At 47.6% G+C, this 15,317-nt stretch overlaps 1 protein-coding gene across 2 annotated transcripts; it reads left to right on the top strand.

Annotated features, from left to right (window-relative positions):
• Window positions 1-470: 470 nt before the first annotated feature.
• LOC6730182 (G-protein coupled receptor 161) lies at window positions 471-15,193 on the top strand. Of its 2 annotated transcripts, none has more exons than XM_016174055.3 (5): window positions 471-936; window positions 11,236-12,041; window positions 12,774-12,985; window positions 13,062-13,551; window positions 13,624-15,193. In XM_016174055.3, exons 2-5 carry the CDS (start codon window positions 11,570-11,572, stop codon window positions 14,766-14,768), a joined length of 2,319 nt encoding a protein of 772 aa, XP_016036939.1. In that variant the 5' UTR covers window positions 471-936; window positions 11,236-11,569; the 3' UTR covers window positions 14,769-15,193. The 2 variants fall into 2 exon arrangements, with proteins under 2 accessions (XP_016036939.1, XP_016036940.1); XM_016174056.3 differs by having other exon boundaries at window positions 13,062-13,557.
• The last annotated feature ends 124 nt before the right edge of the window (window positions 15,194-15,317 follow it).

The following is a 15,317-nucleotide window of genomic DNA, read 5'->3' as shown; positions in this document are numbered from 1 at the left end:
CCAAATAGTAGTGCGAGTATTACCCCCTCCGAAGCCAAGGATCAACCAGCTGGGCCATCAATATCAATGAGCGGATGCCGATTGATTGGGAGACCCGTCGATGCTTTATTGGTCCGTCCAAGAAAATACATATTGCCCATCGCGGTTTACGTCTCAATTATGTTTGAGTGCCATTGAAAGTGTAAAGAACACTCACAAACGGCGGCCAGAAATAGCGAGCGGAATCTCGGCGACAGCCACAAATCATTGCTATAAAGAAAAGAGCCAGCATATTTCGTTTACGATTATATCCGGACGGAGGCCAAGCCGTAGAACTGCAACTCTCCGCGCTTTTCCAAGCACTCAACAGGCGTCCGCAGCTCGCAGTCCGCAGTCCGCAGCTCGGGGGCCCGTCCACTTTTCCCGAAGTCCCCCTGTTGGGGTACCCGATTCGGAAATCCCGAGCCCGAATCCCAACCGCTTGGGCTTGCTATCCGTGCGATTCATTCGCGCATTTTGCCGTCGAGCGTTGGCCAGCGCGGTGGATATTTCGCATATCCGCAGTGGAGAATCGCATATCGCAGCGGTATCGAGTTTTGAAATTCAGTTTCGACTGCCATAAAAAATAAATAATAAAATTAATAAACAAATCCGGTGTGCGTGCCTGTGTCTGTGCGGGTCCGTCTCAATGAAATGCCAAACTAAATAAGCTTGGAAAAGTTTTCCATCCAGTTTTTATGGCAACCCAGCGAGGCCCAAAAAAGTGTCAATTGAATTAGCGTCTCGGGCTTTAAGAAAATAATACAGAGCCAAAGAGAGATTATCAAGGCGCAACAGGTGATTGGATCGCGGATTTATGAATTCGCAAAGGTGTTTGTTTCTCTGACATATAAAACCACCTGTGGCTCCTCCTTCTAGTTTTAGGGCCACTCTCTGGAAATCCAACTTCGATTCCAGGTAACTACACTAATTACCCCCAAAGTTTACTTTAATTTATATATAGTGCTAGTGCAAACAAACGAAAAAAGAACATATGTTAGAGAGCCCAAAAAGAAAATCGATAAAATTCGGACACAGCATTATGTTTATGCTAACCGCGAAAGCCACTAACTAAATAATTGCCTTTGGCAACGGGGAAAGTCTTCACCTGTTGCACGTATCGCATGTCCTGTTGATTGGCTAATTGATAACATCCAGTTCCGGTCATCACCATCACCCATATATCAATCCATCCGCATATCCACCCAGCCATCCATATAGCCATTCGTATTTCCACCCACCCTTGACCCTGTCAGCGGGCAGCCCATTAAATCATCCCGAGCACACAAATTAGCGGAACGAGTGCATCAATAAACAAAGTTCACCTGTTGCCCGCGTACTGCCGCGTAGCGAAAAGAAAAGACATCTGCAGTTTGCATTAGCGATACATCTTGTATCTTTTGGATTGCAGCCTCCTACTAATGGCGGATTTTTGGAATTGCACTCGATGGGCAGGGAAATAAAGCGAACTACGGCGAAATGAACCGAGCAGGGCGAGTGAACATCAAAAGCGCTCTATCGCAATGGGTTTCGGTTCGGTTTGGACGGGATGGGCTGGGATGGCACAGGCATAGGTGGAGGAGGTGGGGTGTATCTATCTATCTATCAGATGCACACGGCGCTTGTAACCGCAATTCGCATGTCACCGCCCACCGCCTACCGCCCGTCCTTCGACCTCCTCAAGTCGCCAGTGCTCTTGATTGCGCCTTTGTGTATAAATTAATTAAATTAAAAGTTTCCGGTTAAGCCTCCAAACGCCGACAAACGCGGCGCTCGGACGCATTGCATTCGAAAGTGCAGAAATGTCCGATGCACTCGTTTCTGTCATTTCGACTTCGAGGAGCAGTCGATGATAATCGCACCCTTTCGATTCTGCTGATAAAAGTACAGAAATATTCATGCTAATATTTGGAGCATGAATGTGCAGCTTTTGTGTCAACAAGTTGTTATGTCAAACGGGGTTTCCCCGTTTCAGCACTCACAATGTGATTGCAATGGCCTCTTATCACAAACTTAGGCCGATCCAATGAACTCAGTTTCCATGTAGATACTGAAAGTTACAAAAGGCGCTGCTGTAAGTGTGATAAAGAGATAAATATAGTAAATTATGCTATTGAGGAAAGGTTGTAGACCCATGTGGAAAATGGTGATAACATCGAAATCAATAGGTAAATCAATTGCAATGGATGATAAAGAGATAATATACAATATACAAAGCAGGCTGTAGACCACTCATTACACATTTATTGTTTCAATTTTTTTTAATTTTTAATTTCCTTTTAAAATAATAATATTAATAATGATTTACTTAATGTGAATTCGTTAGATCAAAAAATAATTTGTCTTAGTCATCGCAAATGATCTGCCAAAAGTACATCATTTATCTTTCTGTGTAACTGAGTGGCTATTGCAGGCACGTTTCTGAGGCCCAAGGCTCCCTGTAGCTACCTCATTTGGGCGGCAATCCTTTTCCTGGGAAAGCCCTTCATCCCGCTGGGAAACGTGTGCAGCGAGTCGAGGAAGTCGAACCCAGAGATGGATTCATTAGGCTGCTCCTGGCACCGCCTGACACCCCATCTTCGGGCTGGTCCATCCCAATTGCTTCTATAAATATTCGGGCAGACACATCAACAACCTCCGAATCGCAAACCGAACGTCAGCACTTGCCAAAATCCAAGAGCGCGACGCGGGCGATTTCCAAACTGCTGGCTGTTTTGTGGCAAAGTCAACAGCTCGGACGAATCTGATTTCGATTCGATTATACGAATTTAAAGTAAGTCACGCAGCGATTTTAGCAGTTCCCCTGGCCTGCAAATCGGGGAGCTCGGAGGTACATAAACATAAGTGGGTTGCGGTTGGGAATTAGCATCCAATTAGAAGATAATCGCGCGCTAACTGGCCGCGTAAACTTTTCGCGAAGAGATGGCCGAAAAGTGTCGCAGATTTACGCTGCTTTGGCCACGCCCTAACCCTGTAACCCCCACCTAATAGCGCCCACCAAAGTGCCCTTGAGTGCCTGCAGTTAATGTGCAGTCGACCTTCACGCCAACTAAAGACCAATTGTCAATATTTTGACAGCTACCCCCATGAAAAGGCAAAGCGGACTGCGAGTTCTGCGGGAATGGGAGTGGGTTCGATGATGAATATGTTGGCGACATATTGCAAATCCCAGTGGATGGGTTCGACCCACGTGTCCGGGGCGGTGGGAGGTGGGCGTGGCACACCTAATGTTGACATCACTTGGCCATTTAATGACTGCCTTTATGGGGGCTTTTACAACCTGATGATAAAGCGCCAGAGCGATGTGAACCCAAGTGAACTGGAGAAAAGTGAGGCGCCCTTGAGTGGACTCCAATTGATGGCCAATTTATCGCGGCCAGTGCTTGCTGCGAGAGCGAAGAGTAATTCATTCACTACTTAACTTATGGTTTCTTTTTCATTCCTAGCAAAAATGTGTCAAATGGATTAATTTCCACTTTTATATGATCCTGCCAAACCTGCGTGTATGGTATTTAAAACGGTTTACACTTTTCCTGGGTATTTTTTCTCTGTGGAAAGACTTATGTATATTTATTGTGTTTTTTCCGTGTGAGCATTTATATTGGCTACCCAATCACCAGACATTGTCCTCGTATTGTCCCCGGTCATAAGGTCTCGTACCGCCTCAATTACATTTATCCTGCCCTGAATTGATGGCGGATACGAGCAACACGGGACGGGGAACGGCGATGCAGGATTACTTACAGAGTGAACTAAACATATTCCAATTGCATTACATTTGCATTGATCAGGGGGAGTCCTCTTTTCTTCCATAGTAGCAGTTGCTGATGCAGTTCAGCTTCCTCGGCGTGGATTAGTTCACTCAACTGATGGCCCCGAGTGAGGCCATTGCCAATGGGGCGGATCGGAGTGGATTGCCCCACCCACAGCCCAGCATTCGAAATGAGAAATTATTATATTTGAAATTTTACATAGTACCAAAATAGAACACAGCATCGGGGCATGATTCAGGGCCAGCACGTGATGGGAGAAAAACGGGGTGAATGGAGGAGGCGCGGCGGAGGAGGAGGTGGCACCCAATGGACTGTGCAAACAGCGGAATACCAGTCGAAAGTCAGCGTGGAATGCACATTAATTGCGGCTCAGATTCGAGTTCAGTCGGCCGGTCATTCATGGCATTTGTCTGCCTGCATAATTAACAAGTCGAGGCGCTGGTTTTGCATTAATTATGCTCGAATTAAATCGGCGGAACAGTCATCTGGGCAAACGTTGCAAGTGATAATTCCCCCTTTTGGCACCCAAAAGCCCCTTGAGACCGCCTCAAATCCCCTGTTGACTTTGCCCATTAGACTCCCCGCCAGAAAGTCTTCCTCTAATTGGTGACTCACTGCGATCAATTTGATGCCGGCCGTAACCAGTATAGAATTTATTTTCATATTTATTTGCTTTTGAGCACATTGCACAAATTCAGATAAAGTGGAGGAGCTGGAAGTACTTTAAGTTATTCAGCAATCGCAAATGGTTGAGTTCCCCTTTAAAACATATGAACACCCCTTTGAGTCTGGAGGCAGAACCAGTACATTCCGCCAGCGGTCTATATCCCATTATAGCTCTTGATCACATTTGCATCCGGTGGAATCCGCTGGGTGGGATGGCGATGGCGATGGCTTACCTGAGCAGCTGCACGTCGGCACGCGACAATCCTTTCCAGCGACGTCACGGTCCGCCCAAAATGGGTGAAAACAAATCGGATCGTAATAAATTTTTATAACTGCGCATCCCTAAACGACAATACTCGTTGTTAATGCCGATTTGGGCTCGGTTCGATAGACAGAGAATGTGAGATCGTTTAAATGCAAATGCCAGTGGCATTAAAAAGTATTTAATGGTCAGAGGGGCTATGTGGTTATGTGGGTGCTCCTCCACGCAGGCTGCATTAATTTACGTGCAACTTTGTACAGTGGAGAGAATTCGAATCACATCCGCCGGAAATGGGCAACTTCTGTCGGAGGCGACTAAGCCAACTTGGAGTTGCTGGCGGCAAGTTATTAAGTTTCAACTAAGTGCGCCACTTGTTGGCCAAGTTCCTCGTTCGGGCGGAGGGAAAGTGGATAATGGTCTGCGCTGGTCACGTCCTAATGAACAGCTCCACACATCATTAGCGGCGGCCTACGGCTCCTCCTGCGACTCCGGTTACAATTGGGCTCGTCGTGGTGGTGGGGTTGGGGGTCAGTTTTTCGGGCAGTGTAATTAAATTTAACTGCCGGCCATGATGGAGACAAACTTTCCAGCAAGCTGACAAGCTGGCTGAAAGAGGAACTGCGTTCCAGGAGATCCTTCCAGCCTTGTCAAGGATAATGCGCCATTAACACCCACGAATGCCTTTCTGACTGGCTCCTCTTTTTCGCTTTTCTTTCCCTCCCTGACATTCATCCTGCTAGAGTTGCTTCCCAATGGCATTCGGAATGCAGAGCTGACAGGACATAAGCTCCCGAATGCTGAGACCCTTACACTACCCGAAAGATTTCGAAGTCTAAAGTTTAGGGGGTAAGTGGCAGCTGGGGATGTAATAAGTATGATTTCGTATAAAAAGTATGTTGAAATACTTACTAATAACATATTCCCCCATACAATGAGTCCTCTATTATTTATATCAACGACTAATTCAAAAAGTGGTTGTATCACATCTACTTGTGTTACTCACGCCCTTATTTCACTTTCAACCTTAAAGGATGTGGCATTTTGGTTAAGTAGGTCACTTTTGACATCCCACATTCCATTGTATTGTTGTTTTGTTAAAGCTATTGAGACCCACATTCCGAAATGGTTGTTTCCAAGTGTAGACATAACTGCTGCGCAAATCCTCCGCTTGGGGTTACGGTTGCACACTCAGGGCTCAGGGGCTTCGGGTCAGAGGTCGGGGAGAAATGGACAACTGGCTGGGACCAGTCAGCCGGCAACTGTAACGAGCTGCGTGTCATTGCGCCAAAATCAACAGAAATGCAAACGACGAAACGATGTGTGCTGTCGCCTGTCGACAGATATGTGAGTGGAGGAGCGATTCTGTCCACTCCTGCTACGAGGAATGGGAAAACTGGGAGGCCAATGGAGCCCGAGTCCTGTTGACAATGAAATGCCAATCTGCCAAGCCGTGGGATGTGCTCGAGTGGTCAGGACGTGGTGTAGAACAAGCAAACATCAATAGAATCTTTATTGGCTTCATAAATATTTGTGCTCCACCTCTTGTGGGCCTCTGGTTGGCGGCCGCCCCCCAAATTTGCACCCCTTTAAAAGGGGCCAAGGATTGGGGTTACTTATGCAAAGCCGGGGATTCACGGGCTGACATTTGTCCTTGGCAGCGGACGTCTTAAGCCGCTTTAAAACTTGGCCCTGGAGTGGGCCAATCTGATGGATGCGCCGCTGAATCTTTGTGACTCTTCATGCGTAAGCCGAATTCAATCACAGGACTCTTAATGGGCCAGCAAGGCCGGCAAAAGGGCTGGGTAGTCCTTGGGGGCTGGATGGCTTTTCGGGGGAGCCAGTTGGCAGAGCTCCTTTATGGTTTCCACTGAAATAGAAAATGAAATTAAGATGGCAGCTGTCGTTTGGGCAGAGGGGCTGCAACTGGGGAATACGAGTCGTATGAAATATTACGCATACGCAGCGTTGTGCGGCATTGCCTGGTCTGGTGAAATGCCGCGGCGTGGTCAGGAGCTCAGTGTCTCCAGCTTGATTGATTTGACTGTCCGGCCGACCGAAAAAAATACATAAAACCCCCCAGAGGCCATGTGTCCCACATACGGATGCCCAATAATTGGGAGACAGCCTGGGACCTGAATGTAGCCGTACAACAAAAGCGCCTCGAAAACAAGGCACGCAGATAACAAAGTCATAACATTTAATTACGTACAATTTACTCACATGTTTACACCGCCCGAAAAAAGTCCCGATAAGCGCCCCGAAATGCTGATCGCGCAGTTGTAGCTGCTTCGTTAGCGATTGCTCACCTCAGGACAAGAGGTTGTGGGCTCCGGCGGAGGTGTCACTATCACTATCGCCATTCCCGTCACTGTGACACTCATTGCGATTCCGATTATCACGGCCAATGCGGTAGCCGCCGGACTTTACTCGTGTCCCTCCGCCAAATAACTCCTCGCTCGATTGCCGATTGGCGATTGTCAACTGCCGAATTGGGAATTGGGAGGAACCACTCCCCACCTCCTCCTATTTTCGCACAGTGGATGCGGCTGTAAATGTTTTATGGCATAAAAATGGGTTATGAGCAAGCTTACCCAAAACACACCCAAGCACCAAGGCACCATCTAGGGTAATTATAGGACTTTGTAAAAGAAATTCAAAAGGGATATGGACGTACATGATTTTGTTCTTAAAAAGCTGTTGCTGTACTTCCGCTCTCTTCCGCTTTAAGTGGCATATCCTTTGACCGAGCAGAACCCTTTCCGGTATTTGGACTGCCCTCCCGATCCACTGTGACCCGTGCTGACGGGTGATTATTCACAGTGGGACTTTTGCTGGCCCGGCGTATTTATATGCCAGACAAGACCCTCTTGCCATGTAGTTATCTATCAACATGCCAGCACCCTGACATGGGAAACTCGTCACTTGTTCCCCGGAGACAATGAAGAGTATTATTCTGCGACTATTGGTTGTGCGAAGTGGCAGGGAATCCGGTGAAAGATACAGTATTATGTATCCCACATCACAAGTAGGATATCCAGTACTCATTTGCAGTAGACGAGCGACTGCACGTGATCCCAACGTGCAACCCCTTGAATAGTGCAATCCAGACCGGAATCGGGCAATCGAGCAGCCAATCCCACTCGATATTGACAGTGATGACTGGCCGATAAGCCACCTGTGACGTGTGAAGATTTGAGCTATTTATGGCTCCGTTCGCAGCCACTGGAGATATCCAATATATATTTAGCACTACGCATTCATTCAGAACCGGTTCGAGCCGGAATCTACTATATTGCATTTCCAGTCGATTGCCCTGATGAATGTATATCACTCCATTTAGAAGGATTCGCAATTACGACAAGAACTATGCAAGTGCAATCAGCTGAGGCCAGTAAAAAGAACTTTTCGCCAATTAATTTGCCAGCTATCCGAGGCAGAAAAAATGCGTATCATAGTGGGTGGGAGTGGGTGGCAGCACAGCTGGATACAGGGAATTTCCAGCTGCAGCTACTCGTTTGCCGTAATTAAACGTGTGAAGCGACGCAGGATGACCACGCACAAAAAAAGGCAACGAAGACAAATGGCCCCGGGAAAATATAGAAAGCGAAGAAAATGTGCGGCAAGCTTAAAGTTCAAGCAGCCGCAGGAAGATTCAGTTTTGCCCCATTTCAGATACATTTGAATCCGAGCCAGCAGATGGAGAACGTGTTCGCTGTTTGCTATTTGCTGCAAGTTCACAGCTATCGGCAAGGCAACTTTTGGGGTGCGGGGTCCTGCATCCTTGGTCCTGCCAGCCTTATCACCACCGTCATTTTTCAGCGCCCTCTCGCAGATAGCGTCTTGTAATAGAAACGCACTTTATCTGCTGCCAACCAGTTCAAATAGCAATCACACTTGCGAAAGTATACAAAAATTGTGGTTAAATCGAAAAAAAATATGCGAAATTTATTCAATTAGCAACTTCGGTGGCTCAGAGCATCATTTTGATGTGTTAAATATGAAACTCATATGTCCATTATCAAATGCATTGAGCAACTATATTTTTCTCAGTGTGTAAAAATGATAAGAGGAAAATCGCAAGTGTGCACTGCAGATGCAGCGAGCTGGAAACACTTTTCTGGCTGTTATTCCGCTGCCAAGGCCAAAAATGTGGCCAATTCGATGGCGACATGGTAATAAACTTAATGCCAACTGATTTTGACAGCACTGCACCAGCATCGGGGATGGGAAGGCAGTTGGGATTAGGCAGGGCAAGGCCTTGGGGAGGAACCAAACCATTTGCCACCCCTTTGTGAGCCTGACAAATGCGCGAAAAGTTTGAGCACTTGTTGGGGGCGGTGGCGTACCTCGGGGCGTATGAGTTATGCCATGCGATCTGCAAAGGAGCGGAACTGCCGTGAACCGGAGCACTGTATAGTATATTCCGATTCCCAGTCACGTTCGGCCACCAACCAGGCCACTATCATTCAAATTATGAACGCGTTAGAGCCTCAGTAGCAGCTCGTGATTGAGCCACGGCTTGTCATGCAAAGGGTGTCATAATGAATTCATCAAATGTGCTCAAACAAATCATAGATGTACTGAAAATAAATTATTAATTATAAATCAAGCGGTAGGTTATGACTTATTAAGGTATGCTCTTGAAGGGGAGAGTACTATGAGTACTGTATGACTACATTATTTTCCAATAACTTATATAACCGTCTTAAATTTCTCGCTGTGCACTGATTGAGCTGCGAGGTGTCAGGTGCACTGACCCAAAGAACGTCTTTGGTGGAGCCTCTTTCGCATTGGCCTCACGCAGCCCATGGCCAAGATCGCTAATTGCGTTTGCCAAATTAATTAAATCGGGCAATCGTAGCGCCATTTGTTGATTGAGTTTTTAACCGAATCGGGATTGGAATGGGAATGTAGTTGGAGGTGGAAATGCAAATGTGGCTGCCACCGTGCGATTGAATTAATTAGGCAAAAGGCAATTAAGCGGATCGACCTGCTCCGAGTGTCGCCCGGCGACTCAGCACGCGAACAGGGTCCGTCGGGAGTACTACCCCGTGACCTCTGACCCCGACCCCTTAGCCGCACTCCGCGGAGAGTGGCAGCATAAATTCCATAGCCAATAAGTTGGGCAATAAGTGGGTGTCTGCCATAAGAGCTGGCTAAATAACGGCGTTAATTCGACAAGCCCTTTCCCCGGGCTTTAGTGCCCGGCTCTAAGTGCTCCGCGTTGATGAAGTACAATAACCACCTCCATCCACCATACACCACCCACCATCCACTTTCACTTTCCACTTTTCACTTGATGAATCGCAAGGTGGTGGAGGGCAGTAGGGTAGGTGGGCCAATTAAATGGAAAACGTTTTCATGTCCCGCGAATCGTTGTCGTGGCTTTTGATGGATGCACTCTCGCCGCCAAAACACTCGATTGAACAGTCAGCCCTCCAGTTACCCGATCCATCCTGACCCATCCAATACTCCGACTTCTGCTTCTGAGTGACGGCTTCCGGTTGGTAACCACGCGCATTAAGCCAACCGCTCACACGCTTTTTGATATCGCGCCTCGACTTCCTGCAGGACAAATCCCGGAACCTCGTCCATCCTTTCACTCTCCACTCGAGGAAATGCTACCGGAGATAGGAGCTAGAAAAACCACTGAAGCTATTACTTTATCTTTTCACAGATAGGATACACGATATTCAAAAATTCATAAATATTTACAAAATATTCCAAGAACAGATCATTTAAAAAAAAAATGAGTCTTAGGAAATAAACAAAATAACCGGATTTCAATTACTCAGCGAACTTCCTATTGTTGATTAGCAGTTTTTAAGAGTAATATAATAATAATATAATAATATTATAATATAGTAATATAATAATAAAATCTTTAAAATGAGGAGTAAATCGAATACTTTTGAATCCGTTTCCTAAACCCGTGTCTAATTTTTGTTTATAAAATTTTTTCTCTGTGTAGGATGCTCTTTTATTTATGGGACGTCTGCTTCTGTGTTGTTCTCGCTGTTCCGTCCTTTTTGTACACTTTTATTATGTTCTGCAGCACCCGGTTCGATTGTCTGGCAATTGATTTTGTTGCTGGTCGGGAGCTGTTTGCTTTTCGAGCTTTGTATTTGCCGCACGCCAATCAGATAGCGTGGTAGTGTGTACTCGCAGAGTTGCGGGTATAGATACCCCATAAGCCAAGCCAGAAACACCATCATCGTAAAAGCCATCAAAGTTCCAACATATTTCATTGTGATCCTTGAGATGCTGGCTTTAAGGAAGTCCTGTAACTGATGGCCCCTTTCAAAAAATGGACTCGAGTACTATCTGATTATCTAGGGTATCGAAAAGTTGTGGTACGGCCTTTGTTGTTTTGCTCGCCGCACACGCTATCGATATGGACATGTATTTTTTGGCAAATATTTATCAATTTATTACACTAAAAAATTGCTACAATTAAGTTGCTGCATGTGTGTAACAAACGTGCCGAACGATGATTAAGTTTTCCCTTTTTTCCAGCTAAATAGGCTACGTCGACAGCAGGAAAACAAATACATCAACGGAAAGGAAAATAAAGAGGGGGAGCAAAAGCGAATCGGAAAAGCGGGAAAGGAGCAACCGCAGCGCAGCGGGCATGGCGTATACGCAATGCGCAGCATGTGCTATTACTATCGCTGCTACTGCCACGGCCACCTCAAGTCAATTAGGGAGTTCACACGCCAGCGGGCACTGTAATTGAAGCCCACACCTGTTCCGCCCTCCATTAGCTCGGCACTAGCCTTAAATACTCGATCGGGGCAGGGAACCCCGTGGAACCCGTAGAACCCGTGAAATACCCGCAACACCGCCCACCATGTCCGCCTTTCGCTACTTCTCGATCACGGATTTCTCCTTCGAGGGACCTCTGCTGCCGCTGCACGCGGCCACCACGAGCAAGGATGCCAAGGACTCGGACAGCCCCAGCTCCGAGCTGAACATACCCTACACCGTCTTCGAGGTCCTGGTGGCCATCGTCAGCATCATCGGCAACGTGCTGGTGATCATCGTCTTCCGCCGGGAAAGAAAACTGCGACGACGCACCAACTACTACATAGTATCCCTGGCCATGGCCGATCTGCTAGTGGGCGCGTTGGGCATTCCCTTCGCCATCCTGGCATCCATGGGACTACCCAGAAACCTCCATGCCTGCCTCTTCACCGTCTCCCTGCTCGTGGTGCTGTGTACCATCTCCATCTTCTGTCTGGTCGCCGTCTCCGTGGATCGATACTGGGCCATCCTATATCCGATGGCCTACTCAAGGAATGTCCGCACCCGCACGGCGATATGTAAGTATATACGGGGGTATGGAACATATGTATATACAATAAAATCAGTAGGCACAAATGGTATACTAAAGTTTTCTGGGTCCTTGTCAGGATATTGTCAAGTAATTTTGACTTTACGGTGGCCATTGTTTGGTATTGTGCCTTTGTTGCCGTGATGCTAATGACTCTGGATGGCTAATATACAGCACATTGTGTTTCATTCCGGCCATCGACCATGTTTGAGTTGCGACTTGAGTAAAACAAAAGCCGCCTCATCTGGACTACAATTGAATGGATGTACACAGTAATAAACATCCTTAAAATCCTTTGCCACATAATAGTCTGCGCCTTACTAAATTCAATTCGATTTGATTCAATACGAATTTTCATAATATATATTTATAGCAACAGTTGCCTCTAGCTAAAAATATCTCATAAATGTAGATATTTTCTAAGAACTATAGATCACCTACTATATGGTGCTTTATAAAGCACAATGGCCGCTCAAGGCAAGATTACTTTCCAATACGCTACGTCCGGAATATTGGTAATTATTTGCGTCATTTGGGAAGTGTACTCACCCTGCCTGCCAGTTTTGTTTAGTTGCCCGCTTTACGATAAAAGTTTATATAGTGCTCGGTGGAGAAGATGGCAGGGATTCCTGCAATCTGCTCAAATGACGTCTGGGGAAGCTCCACTTTAAGGGCTTCGGTTCAGAGCACTCTGATTACCAACGTCCCTCTTCTGTTGCAGTCATCATCTCCATGTGCTGGGTGGCCGGGACGATAGTGGGCTTCCTGCCGCTTTTCGGCTGGCACGCCGATGTCAACCACAACCAGGAGTGTCTCTTCGTGGAGGTGATGGACTACAACTACCTCGTCTTCCTCTACTTTGCCACCATTATCACTCCGGCTCTGCTGATGCTGGCCTTCTACACGCACATCTACCGGGTCATCATCAAACAGGTGAGTGGTGGATAGATTTTTGTATATTCCATAGAGTAGGGAATATTAACTATCCGTTATCAATTGAACTTTAAAGGTCCGTCAGATCGTAACGATGAACCCCGCCTCCGATCTCAGTCGTCGCTCCTCGGCGGCCGTGGTGCAGGTGACGACACCCGGAAGAGGTGGACACACGGGAACCATGCTGCGGGTCTTGGGCGCCGCAAGGAAGCGGGACGTCAAGGCCACCCAGAATCTGTCCATTATCGTGCTGTTCTTCATGATCTGCTGGATACCGCTCTATACGATCAACTGCATCAAGGCCTTCTGTCCCGAGTGCTATGTGCATCCCAAGCTGACGCTCTTCTGCATCATTCTGTCCCATCTGAACTCGGCGGTAAATCCGGTCCTGTATGCCTATCACCTCAAGGACTTCCGGGCCGCGCTGAAGAACTTACTCCTGAAGATGATGGGCGTGGACATTGATCAGCAGGCGGAGGCCATCCACCGCTTCTCGGTGGCCAGTCAGCATCGCCTGCAGTCCATGGACTCCAATATGCGCTCCACGCAGCCGCGCCTCTATGTGGGTGAGTGTGAGTGCGCGTTGTCTCCTTGGAACTGTGGCAAAATCCCTATAACTCTCGTAACATTCCCTGCAGATTCACCCATTTGGTTGAGGCAGCAGCAGGAGGCCCTGAAGAACTCCCAGCTCCTGCCCAAGTGCGGAGTGGTGTCGCCCTGTTTCAACAACATCAACCAAACGGTGGCCGCCGTGGCTTCGGTGACCACAGATCTCGAGCGAGAAATGTGGAACATAGTGGAGGCTTCCAGTGGCGCCGAGCTGGGTGAAACCAGCTACGAGTTCCCTTCCCCCGCTCCGGGGTCCCAGCGCAGCAGTGAACGAAACAGCAGTTCCACAGTCCCACCAGCTCCTCCTGCTCCTGCGAAGCCCTCAGTTCCGTCCGCCTCTTACGACAACCACAACTACAGTTTCAGCCAGGATGAGGACGAAGATGATGATGATCTGGAGTTTGAGGACGTATTTGTGCCGGCCAGCTCTGTTCCGAATCCCACTCAGCCTGGCATAGATCCCGTGGAACTGCGTCGCTCCCTGGCTTTGGTCATGAGGGAGAAGTTGCGATCGGATGACACGGACTCCAGGCCAATGGGCAACAATCAGGATCTTCCCATAGATGAACAGTCCAGGGAGAGACCGCTCTCCACTCAAACATCTCCCACTAATGGCCCGCTTCCGGCTCTTCTGCGAGCCAAACTATTTGCTGGAAACTCCAATAGCGCTCACTGCCTGCCAGGATCCGCGGCGAGTCCTGCTCCCCAGGAGCAATCCGGTGTCTTTGTGATCGATAGTGAGGCGAGTCCCGGCTCAAATGGACACAAGCCTAAGTATCGAAAGGGCACGGCATTTACTAGGAGTTCGCTAAAGAAGAGCCGATCCTGCAATTGTAGCTCCATCGCCAAGGGACGAGGGGTCCACGACGAGCCCAGCAGTAATCTCTGCAGGGATCAGGAGTCCTCTGTGCATCCACAGCATCCGCAGCCAGCCAACCATCCCACAGAGAACTTCTTTAGTCCGCTGAGATCGGTGGGCAGTTTCATGCAGCATTCCAACCTGTTTCACTTTCTCCAGCCTCACGCCGCCCGTCCCACCTCATCGACGGCCTCGTCCTCGGCCTCCACGCCCACTCCATCACCACCTCCCACGGGCCCGCCTCAGGAGGAAACGGTTCCAGTGGGTCTGACCACCTCCTCGCCGTCCCTTCTGGCGACCAGTGCGGAGAGTTGACCTTCGCGGTGGGCAAAAGAGCGGGGTCAGCAGGAAAGGCCACTGGAAGAGGATCATCAGGATGCGAAAGGGGTAAAAGGTGACCTCTGAGGAAATACTCGCAAGTCAAAGCTTTTACGTTAAGTACTTCCCAGCTCTCTTAAGCTCTCTTTCGGAAACGTTGTCAAATTCTATATCGGATCTAGATCAATTAGTTGGGTAGTGACATATAGAGATTAGGAGCTATGCGCATTTATTTTGAGTGTATGGTCATAATACGTTTCTACGGACTAGTTAATTATGTACATACATATGTTTAATGTTGTTAGAGTATTTACTGTGTATATGTCTGCTTATGTATACCTGAACGTCTGTGAAAACCAAGTTAAGCCATGCGACATGAATTTCAAAGTTGAAGTTAAATAAAGCGATTAAACCAGAATGTACATCCATGGAGTGTTTTATTTTTGGGGGTTTAATAAGTCCTGATGACATGAATTATGTATGCCTAATGGTAGGGTATAAAAGTTTTTCTTTATTTGGGGTGTTTTTAGTATAGCGAATGTTGGC

This window comes from Drosophila simulans, chromosome 3R (genome assembly GCF_016746395.2).
Source record: "Drosophila simulans strain w501 chromosome 3R, Prin_Dsim_3.1, whole genome shotgun sequence".
Lineage (NCBI taxonomy): Eukaryota > Metazoa > Arthropoda > Insecta > Diptera > Drosophilidae > Drosophila > Drosophila simulans.
The sequence above is the reverse complement of the archived record's forward strand: the minus strand, read 5'-3'. Positions and strand labels throughout refer to the sequence as shown.